At 40.8% G+C, this 20,088-nt stretch overlaps 1 protein-coding gene across 1 annotated transcript; it reads right to left on the bottom strand.

Moving 5' to 3' along the window:
* Nucleotides 1-15,249: 15,249 nt before the first annotated feature.
* LOC119058877 (olfactory receptor 5A1) lies at nucleotides 15,250-16,212 on the bottom strand. Its single transcript, XM_037158356.2, has one exon. It carries the CDS (start codon nucleotides 16,210-16,212, stop codon nucleotides 15,250-15,252), a length of 963 nt encoding a protein of 320 aa, XP_037014251.1.
* Nucleotides 16,213-20,088: the final 3,876 nt, after the last annotated feature.

The raw sequence follows: 20,088 nt of genomic DNA, 5'->3' as shown, positions 1-20,088 counted from the left end.
GTTGCTGAAACTGCAAAAAAAACATAGTTCTCCTAAAGTCACCAGTTCCTCTTAAGACTAATCTAATTGCAAAATGGGGAAATGAGAGTTGATGGAATAGTATGGTCTGTCAGGATTTCTGAAAAATTATGGTGTACAAGGTGTCCTTAACATTTAACTACCCTACCCGTCCCCCACTGCCCCTGAGCTGGTTACACTGCAGCAGTAGAGGGTACCCAAAAGAAGTGCACCATACACCTCACCGTTCCCACCCCACGAGCTCTCCACCTATGAAAGCAAGCTTTGGTCTTGCTTTCTATTCACTCTCTTGATGCTTCAACTTTTTCCTCACTGTTCTTTCCTGGAACTCCAATAATAGTTTCTTCCTACTGTAAATGCAGACATAAATAGCAACAGCATTCTTGCTGAGACACCTTGCCTCTATCACACGTAGGCTAGAGGTAGGTCAAGGCCTGGGTTTTCCCTTCACCTGAGGGTGAGGGTTGTTCCCACAGAAGAAAGGAGTGAAAATCTTAGACACAGTCCTGTGGGGGTTAATTGTGATAAATCCTAGTAGTCTGGGCTTTGGAGGTAGCCCTATGTGGGGTGGAGTTGGAGGGATCTGAAGAGGATTCCACTTACTGTAAGCTGGGAACCTCGGTTTGCATTATCTTTAGCATTCAGAGTGAAGGTGAGGGGTCCCTGCATTCTTATTTCTTTTCATATAGCAGTGTTTAAACAAAGAGCAAATCACACTATAATCTAGACTTTGATTTAGCAAAAGCAGACAGTGGCCATAGAATACTTGTATGTACACAGCTATACACCACACGTGTGTGTGCCTGGCAATGATTTGGTACCTGCTCTTATACCTATCATTCCATTGCTAAGTGCATGTAAATAGTATAATTGCATAAAAAAGAATGTGGCTCTTCATTACTCAATTTTTTTTAAATGGCGATTCATTTGTTATATTATTAGAACATAATTTCACAGTTTTTTTTTTTAGTGTACTAATGCTAGGGCATTAGAGCCCAGAATTTAGAAGAGTGTTTCCAGGTTCATCGATGGAGAACCAGGGTTAACCAAGCCTGTCAACTCTTTGGATGACTAGCATGCATCTTAGTACATTTAGTGGTAGCCAAGGAATCCAGAGGAGTTAATGGACTTCCCAATGTACTTTCGTAGCTCCTCAAATCAGACCATGAAATGGATGGTGCCAAGGTTGAAAAAGTTGTTCTCCAGTTTATAAGTATCACTATAGCATCTGTATGCACCTGGAAAGACTGTTTCAAAAATCAGAATTACTTCAGATTGCCACAGATGCAACTGAAAGTGTTCTCAGAAATTATGAGGCCAATTGCCTATTTTCACAGGGTGAACAAACCAGTTGTTATTAAAATAACAATTGTATTGTGTTCTGTATACCCAGAAATAGACATTGTGGATCTATTCATGGCTATGTTATCATGCTTTGGGGGAATTCACTTACACCCAGGAAGGATTAATTTATGAACCAGTGTCCAGTATGTACTTGCCTAGAGAAGCAAATCTCTGCACAGGATGTTCTGGTTAATTTACAAATGGGTTATAAATTTATAGCTCAGTAGAATAATCCAAGAATTAGAAAAATTAGAGTTGAATGTCCTTTCGTACTTTTAATAAGTCTGTTGAAATATCCACACACTTTTCTTGAAACTGTTTACAGGGTTATTTAATCAGGTTCAGAAAACTCTTAGAGAGCTTTCAAGAAATGCTAACAAATTTCCTACTTTTTATTTTCCCTTTAATAAATCCCATTGAGAACTGACTCTTCTGTGGTGAGAATATAAGCAAGGTGAATATCAATAATTCTATGTTCAGGTGTTCCTATGTCCTGAAACACCCAACCATTATCATATTTTTGGACACCCTTCTTCATTTTTATCATAGCGAGAATTAAAAATAGCTAAAAGAGCCAACAAGTGTGAAATTATATTGCATCCCTATGACAAAATATTTTACAGTTATCATAGTTAAATATTCAAACAATTTTAATAACATGAGAATTCTTATGCCATGATGTTAAATGAAAAAAGCATGATATCTATATATATATATGACCTCCACTATGTATAAACATATATATATAGTAGAAGGATATACAACAACCCCTTGACAGTAGTTATATCTGTTTGTAAGTTCTGTGGACCCTGAGAAGAAAAAATAATTTGATATGGTCCCCCAGAAGGTGTGTATCTGCTCAGTAGGACTCCCCATGAAAACCCCAATTTAGAAAATCCCTATTATTTTAGAATAATAGAGTCTAGTGGCCATTTACCGACAGGGGCTTCCCATGTACTCAGTACTCCAGGAAGAAACTCAGACTGGACCTTTGGCTTCCCACACTCTGCCCCACATATTTATGCCATCTGAGTCAACCGCTGCATGGAAGCCTTGATTTTGTCTTCCTGCCACTGGATTGAGACATGCTAGTCCAATTAGAACTATGCGAGTTATATCCAATTGGAACTATGCAAGTCATTTGCATCTGTACCAGCCAATCGAAACTGCATGATTTAGACCAATCAGAACTATATAATTTGGATACCTCATTTACATAAATGGACCTAATTGACAAAAAGGAGATCTTTTGCTATAAAAGGTGACCCCCTCTTTGTCTCAGTGGAACACAATTTAAATTGTTTAGACTGTACCTGTACCCGTTTAGCTGTAGACTGTCTCCCAGGCTACAGCTCTTTTTGCCTGAAACAAACGCTTTTAATTCTTTATTACAGTCTAAAATTAATTTTAGTTTATAGCTGCACACATTATTTAATTTTTTCCTCTTTTCTGTATTTTTTGAGTTTTCCACAGTGAGTGTGTCTTTACTTATTTGACAAATTTTTATTAAGAGTCTACTAAGTACCAAACACAGCGGTGGGTACTGACTAATCATGACTTTTATACTGAGGAAACTAACTAACATACACACATTTAAAAAATGAAAGAAGTTATTTCTGGAATTTCCATTTGGATCATTACCTGAAATGATCCAAAGCCTATAACTGCGATTGCTGAGCTCAAGGAAGTTCTCTTTTCAGTTCCCAGGAGACAATGAAAAGAGAAGTGCAAGTGACGGGAATTTCAGCTCACCTTAAATTTGCATGCCAGCCCCAGCCATTGCTGCTCATCATGGTCAAGGGTGAGGAAGCAGCCCGCGTGAGTTTGACCCATTGACCAGAGCCTTACACCCTCACTTCTTTCTTGCTTTTCTCTGCTCACCAGCAATTTCCTCGACTTTTTTCTTGTACTGAAGAGCATATGCAATCACATAAATTCTCTAGATGGCCACATTCAAGGGCCCTTGTCTAAAAATTGCACTATGGTCTCTAAAAGAAAAAGTCAACTTTTCTACAAAAGGTATCCATCTGTGTTGCAGAAAAGCAATTTCACTTCCCCAAAAAGAGGCAAGAGGGAAGTCCCATGTTTGCTTTCTTTCTCAATTTGAGCACATGCAACCTTCTGGCATCATCTCACACAAAGCCACGCCATGATTCAGGCCTGAGATTTAGTCCTGTGTGGGCTTGGAGCTGGTCCAGGTGTTTCCTTCTACCGTATTTCCCCTCTGGTCTGAAATGGTGTGTGTATGTATGGTGTTGGGGGGAGTCTGACTGTGTTTGCAGGGACCACTTCTTTTCTTATTTTAAATAAGAATCTAGGAAACAAATCTGAAAACTCACAGTGAAGCAATCACTAAGTGGATCACAGTGCTATGACTCTTATAGACCCTGGAATAAACTTGGTCCTAGAAAATCATGGGGGTATCAGTCAAACAAAACGACAATATTTTCTTTCTGAACTGTTGATTCCTACTCTGGTGTTGTCAGAGTTGCTTTGTCAGCTTCTTCTCTTCAAAGACTGTTTTTTCCATCAGGATTTTTTGTGTCCTGGCCACAAAAATAAGACCATAGTGGTTTCTTGACTCCAATTAATCTTGTGGGTAAAAACAGAAGGCCCATGTGAAATTCTGCATATTCCCATTAAAACCAAGGCCAGAATTTGGCTGCCTTTAGTCATTTAATTTTTTTCTTCTATTCATACTTTTCCTTCCCAATGTTCCTAATTCTTTTTCTCTTTATCAACTGTTTCCTGTTTGCTCTATTTTCTCCTTGCCATTTCCACATTTAGGTTCTGAGAATACAAGTCTGTGATTTGAGGTGATACTCCCATTGCACTAAAGAAGGAAATCCTGATGTGGCAAAGAGTTAGTCTTTTTTCCCCAGGGTTCTAATTCTATTTGTTTTCTTCCCTTTTTTTATTTTTTAGTTCAATTTCTAGAGGTGACATTGGTTAATAAGGTTATATAGGTTTCAAGTGTACCATTCTATGATGCATCATCTATATATCCCATCACCCAAAGTCAAAGTCTTCCCTTAAGTTGCCATTTCCACTAGTCAGTCACAGCTCTGAGGCTGCCCCGGTATTCTCAGCACAATTCTCCAGGACATTCTAGTGGAGGCCTATTTCATCCACCCATTAAATAAATACTTACTGAGCAAACTGTTATTTGCCAGGCACCCCTAGGAAGTGCCATTTTTGGAGCAGCCAGTGTCAGATGTAATGCTCTTTTAAGAAGAGTCTGGCTGACTGAGTAAGCCCTGGGAGCCACCCCTCCCTTCTCATCTACTCTGCAAGATGAGCCCCATAGAGACTGAACAGTTAGGGCCAACCTCCTCCCCATCAGCCTTGAGGTTTCCTAATGACAGCAGCCTCGTTTGAAGAGAGCCTGCTGTATTGTCCTTCAGCTGACGGCAGCTTGTCGTGGAGGGCTTCGCGCACAACAGGACTGGGAACAACATGGGATTTCTCTGATATCCTCGTTGCTCAGTCCCCATGTCTTTCCTCTCTTGAAACTTCCTCTTTGAGGATGATTTGAGCAAAAGAAGTAACTGAATGGCAACTGACCTCTCTGGGCTAACTGCTGGCACATTTCATATTTCCGTATTTGTTTCATTATTGGGTAACACGAAACCAGTCTAACACTCAGCTTTTCCCTTCTCAGATCAACGTTGAGAAGAGACAAAGTAAAAAATGCCACCATTTTTCTACCTAAAATAATCACAAATAGGTTAAAGTAACAAACAAGTGAGTTAGGTGAAGTGATTCTTTCCGAGTTATGCATAATTGGGAGCTTTGTGACCTCCACTGAACTGTTCTTATTTTCTCTATTTTTTTTCTTTTTGGTGATCTAAACATAAAATTAAAAGCACGGACTGGGTTATGGGTCTATTTGGTTTCTAGAGTTTGTTCTGCTTTGTATAATTACTTAAAATATCTCAATGATGAGACTGATAAACATGAATGTGAAATACAGGTTTCAGAATTAAAGTACAGGCCCTGGCTGGTATGGATCAGTGGACTGAGTGCTGGCCTGTGAATTAAAGTGTCACTGGTTCTATTCCCAGTCAGGGCACATGACTGGGTTTCAGGCCAGGTCCCTGGTGGAGGAGTGTGTGAGAGGCAACCACACACTGATGTTTCTCTACCTCTCTTTTTCCCTCCCTTCCCCTCTGTCTAAAAATAAATAAATAAAATCTCAAAAAAATAAATCCATTTATTAAAAAAAGAAAGAAATATAAGCAACATCCTGGCTCTGTCTGTGACTCTGAGCAAGTCCTGGAGTCTCCCTAAGACTCCATGTCTTCATGGAGGGGTCCAAGAGGGTTCAGTGCTGTTTGCTTGGCTCTCCGCAGGCTTTCAGTCACTTCCTCTGCTGCCCACAAGCAAATTGGGACCTTTTGGTGCTGATTCCTGGTTGTACATTCTAGGGCCCCGTGGGTCTCTCCAGTGATTCTGGGAATTTCTCCCACTGCCTCATTCCCTACAGGTTTCTTCAGTCAGAGATTTTTGAGGCTTTATTTCCCTGCACTGGAACTCTGTGTTGCTTGCTCTGTCTCACTCCCCAGTTGTTCCCCCCTGGTTTATATGCATGCAAATGTGGGGTTGCCTGGTCTACCAGCTGCCGCCTCACCCACCCAATTCTCCCACCCAGCTGCAAGTCCTTTCCTCCCAGCTGCCTATCTCCGCTCCTCCTACCAGTCTGGATGAATGTTTCTTCTTTAACTCGTTGGTTGACAGACTTCCATACAGTTTGATTTTCTGGCAGTTGTGGTTATTTTTGTTCTTGAATTTGTTGTTGTCCTTCTTTTGGTTTTGGGAAGAAGCAAAGTGTATCTACCTACACCTCCTTCTTGGCCAGAAGTCCCTCCCAAATTTATATCCACCACATGTAGGTATGAGACCAGCTGGTTTTGCCTCCCTGCCCCTCCTACCAGTCTGGAAGGATGTGGTTTCTTAAATTTCTTAGTTTTCAGTCTTCTATTCACCTTTATTTCTGAATGTTTTGAGTGATGGTTGTTCTATATAGGAGTCGTAATTTTGATGCGGTTGTACAAAGAAGCAAGCCATGTCTGCCTACATGCTGTCTCAACTTGAAGTCCTTTAACTGTATATTTTAATGGACTTTTTGTTTGATTCTCCCCTCTGGTAAACTATCAGAGAGTTTGTTCTTGTGGGAGGAGGGTATGTCTTTGCTTCATCATTGAATTACCAGCATCTAGTGCGGTATCTGGTACATAGCAGAGGCCCAATCAATTGAATTAAGCAGACAAAGTTGACAATATTTCTCAAACATGTCCCTGAAAAATCAAGCCATGACCAATCAGGAATGAACATGCGGGCTGGAAAAACAATATTATAGAAATTTTGTTTCAGTTTACTTCAATATTTTTGAGCACTTATTGGGTCTAATTTGTGCTCTTTGTACTTCATATTATAAGATAATTTGGTTTTCTGGTCTACAATTGTATTTTGCTTGAACCTCTGAGATGGTGGGAGCCTAATGTCTTACATAATAAATGGCTTACATGTAAAATCACAGAGGGAAAGCTAATATGTGCCAAGAGCTTTTGCATTATTTCTTTCTGGTTTGGTATTGTATTTAAGACTCTGGCCCTGCAAAACTGAACCCACATCCATTCCCAGACCCACACTGGTTCCCTTCCCTGCCAAATATCTACAGTTAGTGAGGCTGGTCTGTAGGTACCCTTCCCCTTTCCCTACACACTGTGCAGGCAGGGCTTGACAGGAGGCGAGGCAAGGTTCAGAGGAGGGAGAAACTATCAAAAAAATACACCGTCTCCCAACGTCTGGAAAATTACTTCCCTATCCAATCCAACTGGATTCTGATAATCTTTCCATAATGCTGACAGTCAGGAGAAGGACTAAGGAAAGCAGAGGAAGAATATGAAAGACAAACAGGTCAGCATAATGCAAAAAGAAGATAGGAGGGGTTTCTTTAAAACATCTAATTATCAGAGAATCAAATCCAAGCTTCACTAACAAGAAGTAGGGCCTGGTGCTGGGGGTTCCTGGGTCCTGAGTAGGCCTTGCTGTCCCTCTTCTCCTGGTTCCTGTCTCAAAACTAGGTTTTCATTTCTAACTTGGGAAATGAGGGCGGCACGGAACAGTGAAAGTAACACAGGGCCAGAATGCTGAAAACCTGGGTTCTATTCCTCGTTCTGCCACTAATCTGCGAGTGACCTTAGACAAGTTACTTCCCCTCTCTGAGTCTCTGCTTCCCCTTCTGTAAGATAAGAAGTTTCTGAGATCCTTTCCAGCATCTGCATGAGGCATGGTCCATGCCTCTGCCATCCAATTACAACCTGGAAAGCCACGGCTGAGATCTTCTACTCAAAAATGTTGAGAGTATTCTAGTCCATTGCTGGTCAGCATGTGCACTTTTCCCAGTGGTGTTCCTGCTGATACTTCCTCTTGTTGACTTGTTTCCTTGCCTGGTTTGTAATTTATGACTCTCGCATTCCTTTTCCCTTGGGGTTGGCTGTGGGAAGCTGGTTTGCTCTGGTTCATGCAGTTATTCCTACAAAATAATTTTGAATGTTTCTCTGCTGAGTTCTTATGCTCCTACTGGACTAAGATATGCTAATTTCTTGGTCTGGAGTCCATGTGAATTAAAACCTCACATCTGTGTGAACACAAGACTGGGGTTCTGATAGCTCTTGGAAGATGGCAAGCCTCCTTGCCATTCTCCACAGGAGTTTTTCTCACCAGTACGTGGTGGCTGAGACAGCCCCTCTTGGCTCCCAGGACAGTTCCAGCCACCTTGAGCACTGCACAGAGGATGGGTGGTCTGGGTCCCCTCCCACAGCCCTTGAAGCCCCAGTACACTGAGACGAGGTTTATATCAGGCCCAGAAAGCCCCTTAGCCATGGGGCTTCAGCTCCCACCTACTGCTCTGATTCTGAGCTCTCACTTCCTAGGCACTCAAAGAAGCCCCTTTCTTGGTTTTGAGCTTGAGTCTCTGTATTCAGAGGAATGTGTCTGCGCTAGTGTCTAAGGGGGAGGAGCATCTTCCATGCGTCAGCCCAACCAGCCAAATTCTCTCTTGCTATGGTTATTTTGTACACTTAACTTTTTCATAGCTATAATGAGCCCCTACATGTGTACTGTGGTATTGGGATTTGGGGAAACAAACTTTCCTCCCATCACCCTCCCTCCCAGCCCCTGATACAAGGACATCTTCACTGAAGTCGGACACCCTCCTTTCCATAGCGCACACTCAGGCTCCAGGGTGATCCGCCTTTCTCTTCCCCGGCACCCCAGGTAGAGTGGAGAACTACAGTTCTCATGAGGTGACCAGAGCAAAGCTTTCCCTGAGAGCAGGGAGAGGAAAAGAGAGCAGCTGGTTAGTGCACAAAGATGGAGAGAAGGGAAGATGAAGAACGGTGAGGTCCTGGGTGGAGAAAGAGCTGAGACTGACTGAACTGACAGTCGGGCGTCAATAGGACCCGAGTGTTCCCTCTTTCCCCTTCATTGCTATGGTGTGTGTGTGTGTGTGTGTGTGTGTGTGTGTGAATGTGCCTCTCTGGGTGCATGTGTTTGCATGTGCACCAGCGTGTGTTTGTGTGTGTATGTATGAGTGAGCATAAGAGTGTGCGTGTGGAGAAAAGTGCAGAGCGAAGGCATGAGACATCAGGAGGCCTGGGTTTGACTCCCGGCCTCGTCCCTTTCTTGAAAATTGTTTTACTCTGGGCTTTCATTTCCTCATTCACAAAATTAGAGGATTTTATTAAATTTGCAGATTATAAACCTAATTTTAGCAATGGGATCTTTATTTTTTATTAAATTATTGTTTTAATTTAATTATTGTTCAAGTACAGTTTTCTGTTTTTTACTCCCATTCCAGCCCACCCCCCCCCAGTGCTCCCCAACTCCCTCCCATTTCCACCCCCCTTAGTTGTTGTCCATGTGTCCTTTATACTAGTTTCTGTAAATCCCCTTTTCCCCTGAAGTTCCCTCCCCTCTCCCCTCTGGTCACTATCCCCCTTTTCTCTATTTCAGTGTCATTGGTTTTATTTTGCTTGCTTGTTTGTTTCATTATTTAGCTTCCTGTTAAAGGTGAGATCATATGGTATTTGTCTTTCAACACCTGGCTTATTTCACTCAGCATAATGCTTTCTAGTTCCATCCATGCTATTGCACAGGGTACAAGCTCCTTCTTTCTTTCTTTCTGCTGCATAGAATTCCATTGTGTATATGTACCATAATTTTTTGATTCATTCATTTACTGATGGGCACCTAGGTTGCTTTCAACTCTTGGCTATTGTAAATTGTGCTGCTATGAACATTGGGGTGCATAGGTTCTTTTGGATTGGTGTTTCAGGGTTCTTAGGATATAATCCCAGCAGTGGAATTGCTGGGTCAAAAGGCACGTCCATTTTTAGTTTTCTGAGAAAATTCCATACTGTTTTCCACAGTGGTTGTACCAGTCTGCAATCCCACCAACAATGGATTAGGGCCCCCTCTTCTCCACAACCTCTCCAACACTTGTTTGTTGCTTTGTTTATTTTTTAAATTATATTTTATGTTTATGCTATTACAGTTATCCCCACTTTTTCCCCCTTTTCCCACCTCCATCTAGCACCCTACCCTCCCTCCCGGCAATCCCCACACCATTGTCCACATCCTTGAGTCATGAATATAGTTTCTTCAGCTAATTCTTTCATTCAGTCAACCCCAACATCTCTTACAGTTGTCAGTCTGTTCCATGTATCTATGCCTCTGTTTTTATTTTATTTGTTATTTATTTTGTTCATTAGATTGCACATATAAGTGAGATCATGTGCTATTTGTCTTTCACTGGTTAGTTTATTTCACTTAGCATAACAGTCTCCAGGTCCAGCCATGCTGTCCCAAAAGGCAAAAGTTTCTTCTTTTTTATGGCCGCATAGTAATCTACTGTGTAAATGTACTACAGGTTTTTGTTTGTTTTTTTTTTTTACCCACTCACCTACCTACTTATGGGCACTTAAACAGGAGCCTTTATTTTCAAGTGCAAATTTGCTTTGGAAACTAAGATATAAAACACATAACTACAGGGCTAACTCCGTTCACCTCTTGGAGGAGGCCTGTGCAGATCCCTCGGTCCCCTAGAACACAGCTTTGATTGCCACCAATCCACATATGTTTTCTACAGTTTCTTCCACTTGAGATCTTGCAATTGTGTTGAGGAGAAAACTTTCCCTAGCCATAAAATTCATGAGACAGCTTAAGTAGCAGGATTTCCCTGAAACCAGGAAGTCAGAGTCGCCAAACTGTGAAGCAAGGGTTTTCAGACCATGTGGTATTCGGCCTCATGGAACCTTTCACCTCTTTTGGGGTAATTTGTTGACAGGCAATGGCCAGCTGTTATACAGTAAATGGAAAGATTGCTGGGCTGGAATGGAGTGACTTCATTAACCAGCTGTGAGTCATTAGCCAATTATTTCACCACTCAGAGCTTCTATTCCTTATGAAAAGAGGAGAGCGGGATAGACTAATCATTCGGAGGTCACTGGTAACTATAAAAGCTTTGAGTGATAGACAAATGGTTAAGGTTCTCACATAAATTTGTGGTGCAAATACTATGTGTCAGGCACCACTTGGTTTGTTGGGGACATCATAGCCTACTGGGAAGACAGACATTGAACAAGGGGATGCATTGCATGGAAAGAGAAGTACAGGGTGCTAAGACAACATAGAGGAAAGGACCAGGGGTCACAGAGGGTGGTTCTTCGAGAAAAAGAGAGAGGAAGAGACAGAGAGGCTGAGAGGGAATTGGGAACACGATGGGGAAGAGGTCTAGGATGATTCCACATTAGGCAGAGGGGTATGATCTGAGCAGAAGTTAAAGACATTGGTGACTTAAAAGAAATATAATAAATTCCCTTTCTAACGCACCAACCTGGTGGGTAAAGTAAACTCTCGGTAACTTGCATATTCTACTTTGCTCCAAAATGTTGAAGCAAGCATCACACAAAGATACATAAAAAAAATACAAGATAAGAGTCAAAGAATGGGGGAAAAAAGTAGGGGTGCAGACTAGAGCCAGGAATGAGAATAAAAGCACATGCTGGAGTGACCTAAATTCTTGCTATGGTTGGGGCATGAATTTTATTCAAAACTTCTCAGCACCCAATGTAGAAAGACTTCATGTTTCCATGTTTGGTGATACATTTCGACAGGGTCTATGGAACAAGTACAGGAGAATTTTTGAGTAATGCTGCTTTAAATAAAGCACTGTCAACTGAGGGTCATTGGTGCCAATTCAGCACCAATAGGAATCCCTATGTGGGGGTTTGGTGAAGAACAAAACTTTATTTGGTGCAAACAGCTCAACAGTGATACAGCAAGGCTGTGGAGCAGCTCAATAGTGCTACAGCATCCGGCCAGGTAGTCCTGGGGCCAGCCCCTCTCAGGCTAGACAACCCTGCTTTGCTTGACTTTGCTCCCTGGAGACCTCTTCTCCAGCAAGCCTCTTTCAGCTCTAGTCAGGAAAACACAGTCTTAAGACTTCATTGGAAAGTGTGCTCCTCAAGCCAGAAGGGAACTGGCTTATATGGGCAGAAGTCTCTGCCCCTGGCCCCTGATTAATCCTCACAGTTTGATTGGCCCAAAGACCCTACACTGGTTGATCAGAATAGAACCACTTTGATTGGTCAGAGTGGTTGATCGCACAGCTCTGATTGGAGAGCTCTGATTGGATGAGAAACCTCAATCTTATTGGTTGAAACAGGATTCCAAGAAAACTTTTTAAGGGCTGGCTCAGATGGCAGCAGCACAATGGGGGCAGACAGTTCAGTGGCCGCTTCCCCGTGAAGTGCAGTTTGCTGGGAAATGCCTTGTGTAGAAATGGCTGCTAGGTTCCTTTCTTTAAAAAAGTTAAGCCTAGTTAGCCACCAGGAACCTTCTTAGTAGGTGTCTTCTTTTTCCCTCAGGGTTCCCAGTTCTTTCTGCTGGTATGTAACTTAAGTGACGATCTTACTGAAACTAATCCTGTTTGGGAGACGTCTGTTCTCCTTTTTCTTAATACATTTAAATCATGCTTGACTTGACATCCTAGTTTTGAAAGACTTTGCTTTAATCTATTTTTATTTTTTAACTTCATTTTTCACTTTGAATTGACATTCAACACTATTTTGTATTAGTTTCAAGTGTACTAATGTATGTAGCATAGTGGTTAGACAATCATATGCATTACAAAGTGGTTCTCCTGATATTTCAAGTACCCACCTGGCACAGTGCATAGTTTTTAATACATTTTTCTTTGTCTCTGGGTAATGGCAGGCATTTGTGTGTGAGAGTATGTACTTTCAGCTAATGGTCTTGGTGTCAGGTAGGTACACACCCAGGATCTGAGTGTGCGCCTTGTGTATGTTACTTAACCTCCTTCTGGAGCTTCACATATCCACCTCTTAGATAAAAATGGTTAAAACCCCTATCTGATCATGTGGTTGTGAGAACTAAAAGAAAGCAACATGTATGTAAAGAGTCTTTACATAGAACATTGCATGTAAATAAGAATGATAAACAACCCTATTCAGCAGAGTAATTTCAAGGATTAAAAGAATATATACAGGGTGAGGCAGAAGTAAGTTTACAGTTGTTCATATGGAAAATAATACAATAACTGATACATAATACAAGAGCCAACTCTGTGTTTTGCATTCTTATAACTATAAACCTACTTTTACTGTGCCCCGTGTAAAGAGCCCATTAGGTAGGCTAAAAAGTAAGTTTGGGTATGAGGAGATAGGTGCCCTCACACACTGCTGGCAGGAGTGTCCACTGGTAGGCACTTTAGAGAAACTGACAATGTCTATATAAATTTTAAAGTACCCATATGCTATAAGTAGCAATTCAGCTTCTCAGTTTCTACCATAAACATTCCATATTAGCATGAAGAAAGAGGTACAGACATGCATATTGCAACACTATTTGTAATTAACCAGCAGAACTTGAAACTAAGTTATTTCCATCAATGTCCATCAACAGAGGAAGAAGTATGTAAGTTCTGGTGTATCTGTTCTGCTAGACAATTAAAAAGACTGAGACAGGTTTATATGTACAGCATGGAAAGAGCTCCAAGAAATAATGTTAACTTTTTAAAAAGTGAGGTATAAAATGAACATTCAATATAATACCATTTATGTAAATACACACAAAGCCACATAAAGCAATATTTTTACTGGCACATAATATTTATATGCAAAATGATGTCAATTTACATACCAACACAAATAGTTGTTACCCCTCAGGTAGTCCAGGATGAAATTGAAATTGAGGGTAATGGTCAAAAGAGAAATTTTCTTATGTATATATTTTTTATTTTTTAGCAAGGAATCTGGGTGCATGTTAAAGAACTGAAGTACATTTTTAAAAATCACTGGGCACAGTGCCTGGCATATGAAAAGCATTCAGTGTTTATTCCCTTCCTTGGCATAAAATCTCTAAATTATCTGTCGAGTGAATTTGGATTTGTTTTTATTCATTGACTAAACAAATACTTATTAAGCACATAATTTGTCCCAGTCACGTCCTGTGTTTTGGGGAAACAATAGAGAACAGTTTAAACAAGGATGTTAGCAACTTAGGAAGAAGACAGATAACTATGCCGAGGAGACATAGTGCAGCGACTCTCACACCAGTGGTCAGAGCACAAATCAAATGACAGTGCAAAATGAAAAAAGGACTGGGGCAGAATGGTTATAGCCAAAGTAGATGTGACCTCGGGATGGCTATCATGATTCACCAGGATTTGTATACACACTAAATAAGCAGAACTTCAGAAATGTTTGTCCTTCCTTCACAAACAATCTTGTAAAATAGAATCAGACAATTTAGAAGTCACATTCAATTCTGTCACAAACTCTTGCTGCTTGGTTGTCCTGTTTCAGTTCATGACTTGGTTAACCTATCAGATCATGCCCTTTCTCAGGCCATGGCCCCTTCTGAAATAATGTATGAAGGTGAAAGCAAGGACATCAGAACCATGAGGCAAGCTGAGCTCAAATTCCAGGGATACAGGAGACCGAATCCAACTCTAGCTTATGAGGTAGAAAAGAATTGGGGATGGGGTGAGGACAATAAGTGGGTCAAATATCCACATAAGGCCAAGAGTGGGGACTCACCTTGGAAGCAGATGTGGAATCAAAGTTTCTCGGGAAGCATCTCTTTCTTGACTGTTCCTTAAACCAGGTAGTCCCACTGAGTCACTAGTTCAGGCATGAAAATTAACTGTATGACACTCTATTCTCTACATCTTCTCACTGTGACTTTGCAGTGTTGTTATCAGGCTGGGTTTGGCTCCTATTTCTGGCCCCAGGGGACATTATGATTCCACATGTGTTATCCTTGGCTCTTCTCAGACATGGTTTCCAGGTACCCTATCACTCTCCTGGCTCTGAGTAATCATCGCTGAACACAGCTCAGTTGGGCTTCTCAAGTTTTAATCCAGAACCAGCCTTCCTGGTCAGCATCAGCCCTTGAATAAGTATGAATCCATGGCAAGAAAAACATAAAAGTTGTCCCGAATGGTGAATGGATTGACATGAGCAGTGTAATGTTGTAAAAATTTCACAACTGAATGCTTGTGGTCCTGGGGCCATGCCCCAATTTATTCTGAGGTATGGTCTCCTGAACCCACCATCTGGTGCCATAAAGCTAAGGAACATTATGAAAAAGCACATTTATTTTCTGTTACAGATGACCCAAATTAATACCCTGTTGATCCATGACAAGTAAAGGGAAGAAAACAAATTGCTCTTGAACCTAATTATACAGGAGACATGTAGGTTGGGGATCTTATTTGAAACAGCTTCTTTAACTTATTATTCAGAGTCTGTGAATCACTTATTATGCCTATTTACATATAGCAAAACTTAAGACTTTTTAACTCAAGAAACTAAAAAGACACATAAAAGACACCTGCTTCTTCCTCTCCTTGAGTCTTTTCAATGCATCTTTGATTTCCTTGTTTCGCAAACTATATATGATAGGGTTCAGCATGGGAATCACAGCTCCATAGAGCATGGATACCACCTTATCTTGGTCCCGTGTGTATCCAGCACTAGAATGAAGGTATGAGAAGAGACCAGAGCCATAAAAGAGAATCACTGTGGTCAGATGAGAGGCACAGGTGTTGAAAGCCTTCATCCGCCCATGTGTTGAATGGATCTTCATAATAGCAGTAATGATGTAGCCATAAGAAACCAGAACAACGATAGCTGATGTCCCACCAACTGCACACACAACAAGAAAGTTTACTACCTGGCTGAGGAAGGTACTAGAACAAGACAAGACCAGCAGGGGTGGCAGGTCACAGAAAAAGTGGTTAATGACTCGTGGCCCACAGAAATGGAGCTGGAATATGGAAGTGGTTTGGACCAATCCTGTGAGAAATCCACCAGCGTACGCTGTTATGGCCATCCCCACACAGAGGGTGGGTGACATGATGGTGGTGTAGAGCAGAGGGTTGGAGATGGCAGCATACCGGTCATATGCCATGGCTGCCAGGAGACAGCACTCAGTGCCTCCCATCCCAATGAAGAAGAAAAACTGAACAGCGCAACCCACAAAGGAGATGGTCTTCTGGTCTTTGAAGAAGTCACAGAGCATCTTAGGAGCTACAGAGGAGGTGTATGAGATATCCACAAAGGACAAGTTGCCGAGGAAGAAATACATGGGGGAGTGGAGTTGCGACTCCATCCTAATCAAGACAATAAGTCCCAGGTTCCAAGCTAGTGTCATGAAATAGATCCCCAGGAACAACAGAAAGAGAAAAATCTGCAGCTCTGGATGCTCTGCAAATCCCAAAAGGATGAAATTGGTCATCATGCTGATATTCCTTCCCATGGCCTTATGTCCTCTTTCTGCTGCCTTCAGAGCCCCAAAGGGGGATTCCTGTGGCCTTGAAGATCCAAGTGAGGAAACCATTTCATTGTGTCATGGAATCATAAACTCCCTGAGTCAGAAGAGACTGGGAGGTAAACGCCCTACCTCTATCTGACAGAGAATTACCCTCTACCACATTCACTGGGTCTTTCATGAGGTTCATAATCACCCTTGTCTTGATGCATTTTTTTTATGGAAAAGTGACATGTCCCAGAATAGTCTGACATTTTTACATTATCTGGGTCATCACCTTCACATATCACCACTTTACCAAAGGAAGTTATTAATAGAACCTGGACTACACACCCCCTTTTTTTCCCAGTTGTTCCAAGTGTTGCAGTTGACTTACTGAGCCACTTGGATTTATCCTGAATATTCTGGGTTTTTTTTTTTAAGAAAAATAAATATGTTAAGAATTTAAATGCCCAATGAGGCAATTTTGTTTTTCTTATCATCATAGTTTGTTCTGTATGGAATCAAGGTGTTCTTTTTCAAGCAGTAGAGTGAAGCACTTAGAGGTGTGAAAAACTGACTAAAATTCCCTTTAACGATTACAGAAAAGAGTAAAAAGAAATTCAAGACTGAAATGCTAATGCTCATTTTGCACAAATGCTATCAACTTATCAAACACATTGCACCATGTGCTTTTGGAGCTATATGCAGATGATGTGGAAAGTAATAAACATTACTATTTAGTACAATATATCCCTCATAATGCACCTGGCAGACAGGAAACACAAATCACAGCACAGTGGATGGGGCTCCCTGGATTCAGGACATGGCAGGTGGAGGCTTCTGAGATGAAGAGGAGTCCAACAATGCATAAGGGGTTACCAGGATGAAAATTTGGCGTGTGAGGGAGTTGGGAGGTGGTTGGTTCAGAGAGCTTCACATTAAAGATGTAAAAAGCTCGAGAGAGCATAGTGTTTGAGAAACCTTAAACACATCGGGGTGGTGGGAGCACAGGAGTAGTGAGAGAAGATGACAGAAGTCTGGTTTTGAGAGACAGTGGGAGGTGGACAGATCGTGAAAGAGCTCCAGAAGCAAAGATGGCAAAGATGTTTGCTTAACTGTTTCACATGTATATAATTGCATATACTGTGTATATAATTGTGTATACGCTCTATATAATTGCATATGCTGCATATTTAATTGCATATGTCTGTGTGCCCATATATATTTCATTTCAACCTTCTCTCCACTCTTAGACCTTAGTTCCCCTTTACCCTGCCCTGTTCTTTTAATAGTATCACCTTCTACCATTGCATATAATTAATTGGCTTGTTGATTATCGATTGTCTGTCTCCCTCCTCTAGAATGTAAGTAAGCTTAATGAAGTCCAGGATTTATTGGAATTTTTGTCTCCTTTGTTTATTAAAGTATCCCAAGCACCTCAACCAGTGTCTGGCACATACTAGGTGCTCAATAAATATTTGTTGAATGGATATTATGTTACAGAGTTTGACACTTTTCCGATGGACAAGAAAAGCTTTTTTGTTTGTTTTTTACACTTTACATGCATCTTTGTAAACAGGGAAGTAGGTGTCGACGATGAGTTTAACAATATAACAGAGAGCAAAGTGGAAGTGGAGAAGCTGTGTAAAAAACTGATGGGAGTACAAGAGACTGACAAGGAAGATTAGAAAGTTGCCTTAAAAGCCAGGAAGAAAGCCTTTGATGATTTGAACTGAGGTCGGCTGAGAAACAAATGCTCTCTTAAGATGTGACAGCACCAGTCATTCTGAAGAGAAACTATCCACAGCCAGGCAATTACCCTGTGCCCCACGCTTTATTTTTCACATTTACAGTTACCATTGGACATGTACTTTAGAGACATTTGTCATAATTCTTTTCTCTCTTGACCCCAAGAGTCTATCATATCTGGTCTATTACATTTTAAGAATATGATAAAAGCTGACTACCATTTATTTCATATGATTATTTTATGTGATTTCTTCCATTTCTAAATAGTGGAACATTTTTAAAACAAAAGTTTTTGCAGAATTCCAGAATATAAAGTCAAGTCCAGCCCCCTGTGGTTAAAATCAAGCAGGAGGGAAATAATGCAGGTTATTTTGACCTAAATTATCTGGAGATAAACATAATGTATGTCGTATATTCTGTGTTTCTATGTACATAGAAATAGAATATTTAGAAGTTGTACATATAGAAATAGAGTATATGAATGATATATGTGTGTGTTAGCTTGCATGGTCTGAGGAGCACCCAACTTGCTTTTACAACATTTTTTAGTTTGTGCAGCATTTTCACATCCATTTTCTTATTTGTGGTCATCCACAGCAGGGCTTTGATGTCAGGCAGAGCTAGTCTCTAATCTGTACACCAGCACTCCCTAGCTGTGGGGCCCGGGTCAAGCTGGCACATGACTCTTAAATCTCCCTCCACTGCAAAAACAGAGGCAATACCAGGACTATCTCATAGACAATGGGAATTAAATGACTTAAATCGAGTTTTGAAGAGAAAAAGAAAAGTTTTATTTCTTAACAAGTAATCAGCACTGCCAGGCTTTGAAGCCAGGTTTCTTCATCCCTAATCCAAGCTCTGCTCTCCACTGCACTAAACCCAAGTGCATGTGCTTGTATGTCATGATAATGGCTACAGTGATGAAATGTCCCTTCCTTATGCTATTGCCAATATTTATAAAACATGCTGGCTTATTTCATAACATGTATCACACTTTATATTTACTTTTGTTTGCCAAGTTGTTCTGTCTGTATTCTTGACCATGAAGTCTGGGAGGGCATTATAACCTCAGTGCCTTGCACAGGGCCTGGCACATAGTAGATATTATGATATTTTCTGAATAAGTTCAGTTTACCAATTCCAAAAGATATGCATTTCAGACCAGAAGCTCACTGAGGCTGGGACAACCCAAAGAGTTATTAAGTGACTGAGCCAGAATTTAAATAACTCTCAACTCTTTGATTCCAAAGCCTGTTCTCTTTATTGAATGCTGTAAAAGAGTGTGGCCATGGGGCTGGGAAGTCAAGGAGACCATGTTATAGGTGTGACTGCAGGTGTGACACTAAATGCTTAAAATCATTGTGAAAAAATAAAATAAAATAAAAATAAAACCATTGTAAAGAGTCTTCTTCTCCTTAACCTAGACAGGTACATTTAAATTTTAACAAAGCTATACACCAAGATAAAAAGGAATGAAGTTCTAATGTGGTAATTCTCAAATGAATGGCATATTTGAAGTACAGGAGATAATTGCAGTTCAGATAACTTTGTAGGGTATGATGAAGAAAATCTAGAAAGACTAGTCTGTAGGAATAAAATGTGTTGTCTGCTTGTATCCATTCTTTCTCAACCATTACAGTGCTAGGCATATTATTGGTGTCCAGTGACTATTTGTTGACTGGTTAAGTATAGGGTTATAAAATATTTACTAGATAAACACTGTAGGTTTGCCCTAACCCCCAAACCACTGAACTGGTCCTATTTTAAATATTGCATGGATGTCCAGAAAATTCTGGGAACATACCTAAAATAGTAGGATACCAGAGGTAAAAGCCAGTTAACATAGACTTTCTCCACTATTGACAATAAAACTAAAGCCAAAAAGAGAGAGAGAGTGGATGTCCGTACAGTTGGTTGGGACAAGAGGTGAAACCAGGACCTGCATCTCATTCTCCAGGAGTAGCTCCTTCTGCTTTACCTTATTCTAAAACCTGGGGTCTCAGTGGTAACCAGATAGGATACAAGAAAACTAGATGGTTTTCTAAAACTTACAGACAAACTCACACATGCACACATTTATGAGTCTAGAATAGTACAAAAAGCAAAAGCCTGAAAGCTAAAAGGGAACATGCT

The sequence above is a fragment of the Artibeus jamaicensis genome, unplaced genomic scaffold (genome assembly GCF_021234435.1).
Source record: "Artibeus jamaicensis isolate MK-2021 breed Jamaican fruit bat unplaced genomic scaffold, CSHL_Jam_final scaffold_614, whole genome shotgun sequence".
NCBI classification, from domain to species: Eukaryota; Metazoa; Chordata; class Mammalia; order Chiroptera; family Phyllostomidae; genus Artibeus; species Artibeus jamaicensis.
This window is presented reverse-complemented; position numbering and strand designations above follow the sequence as displayed.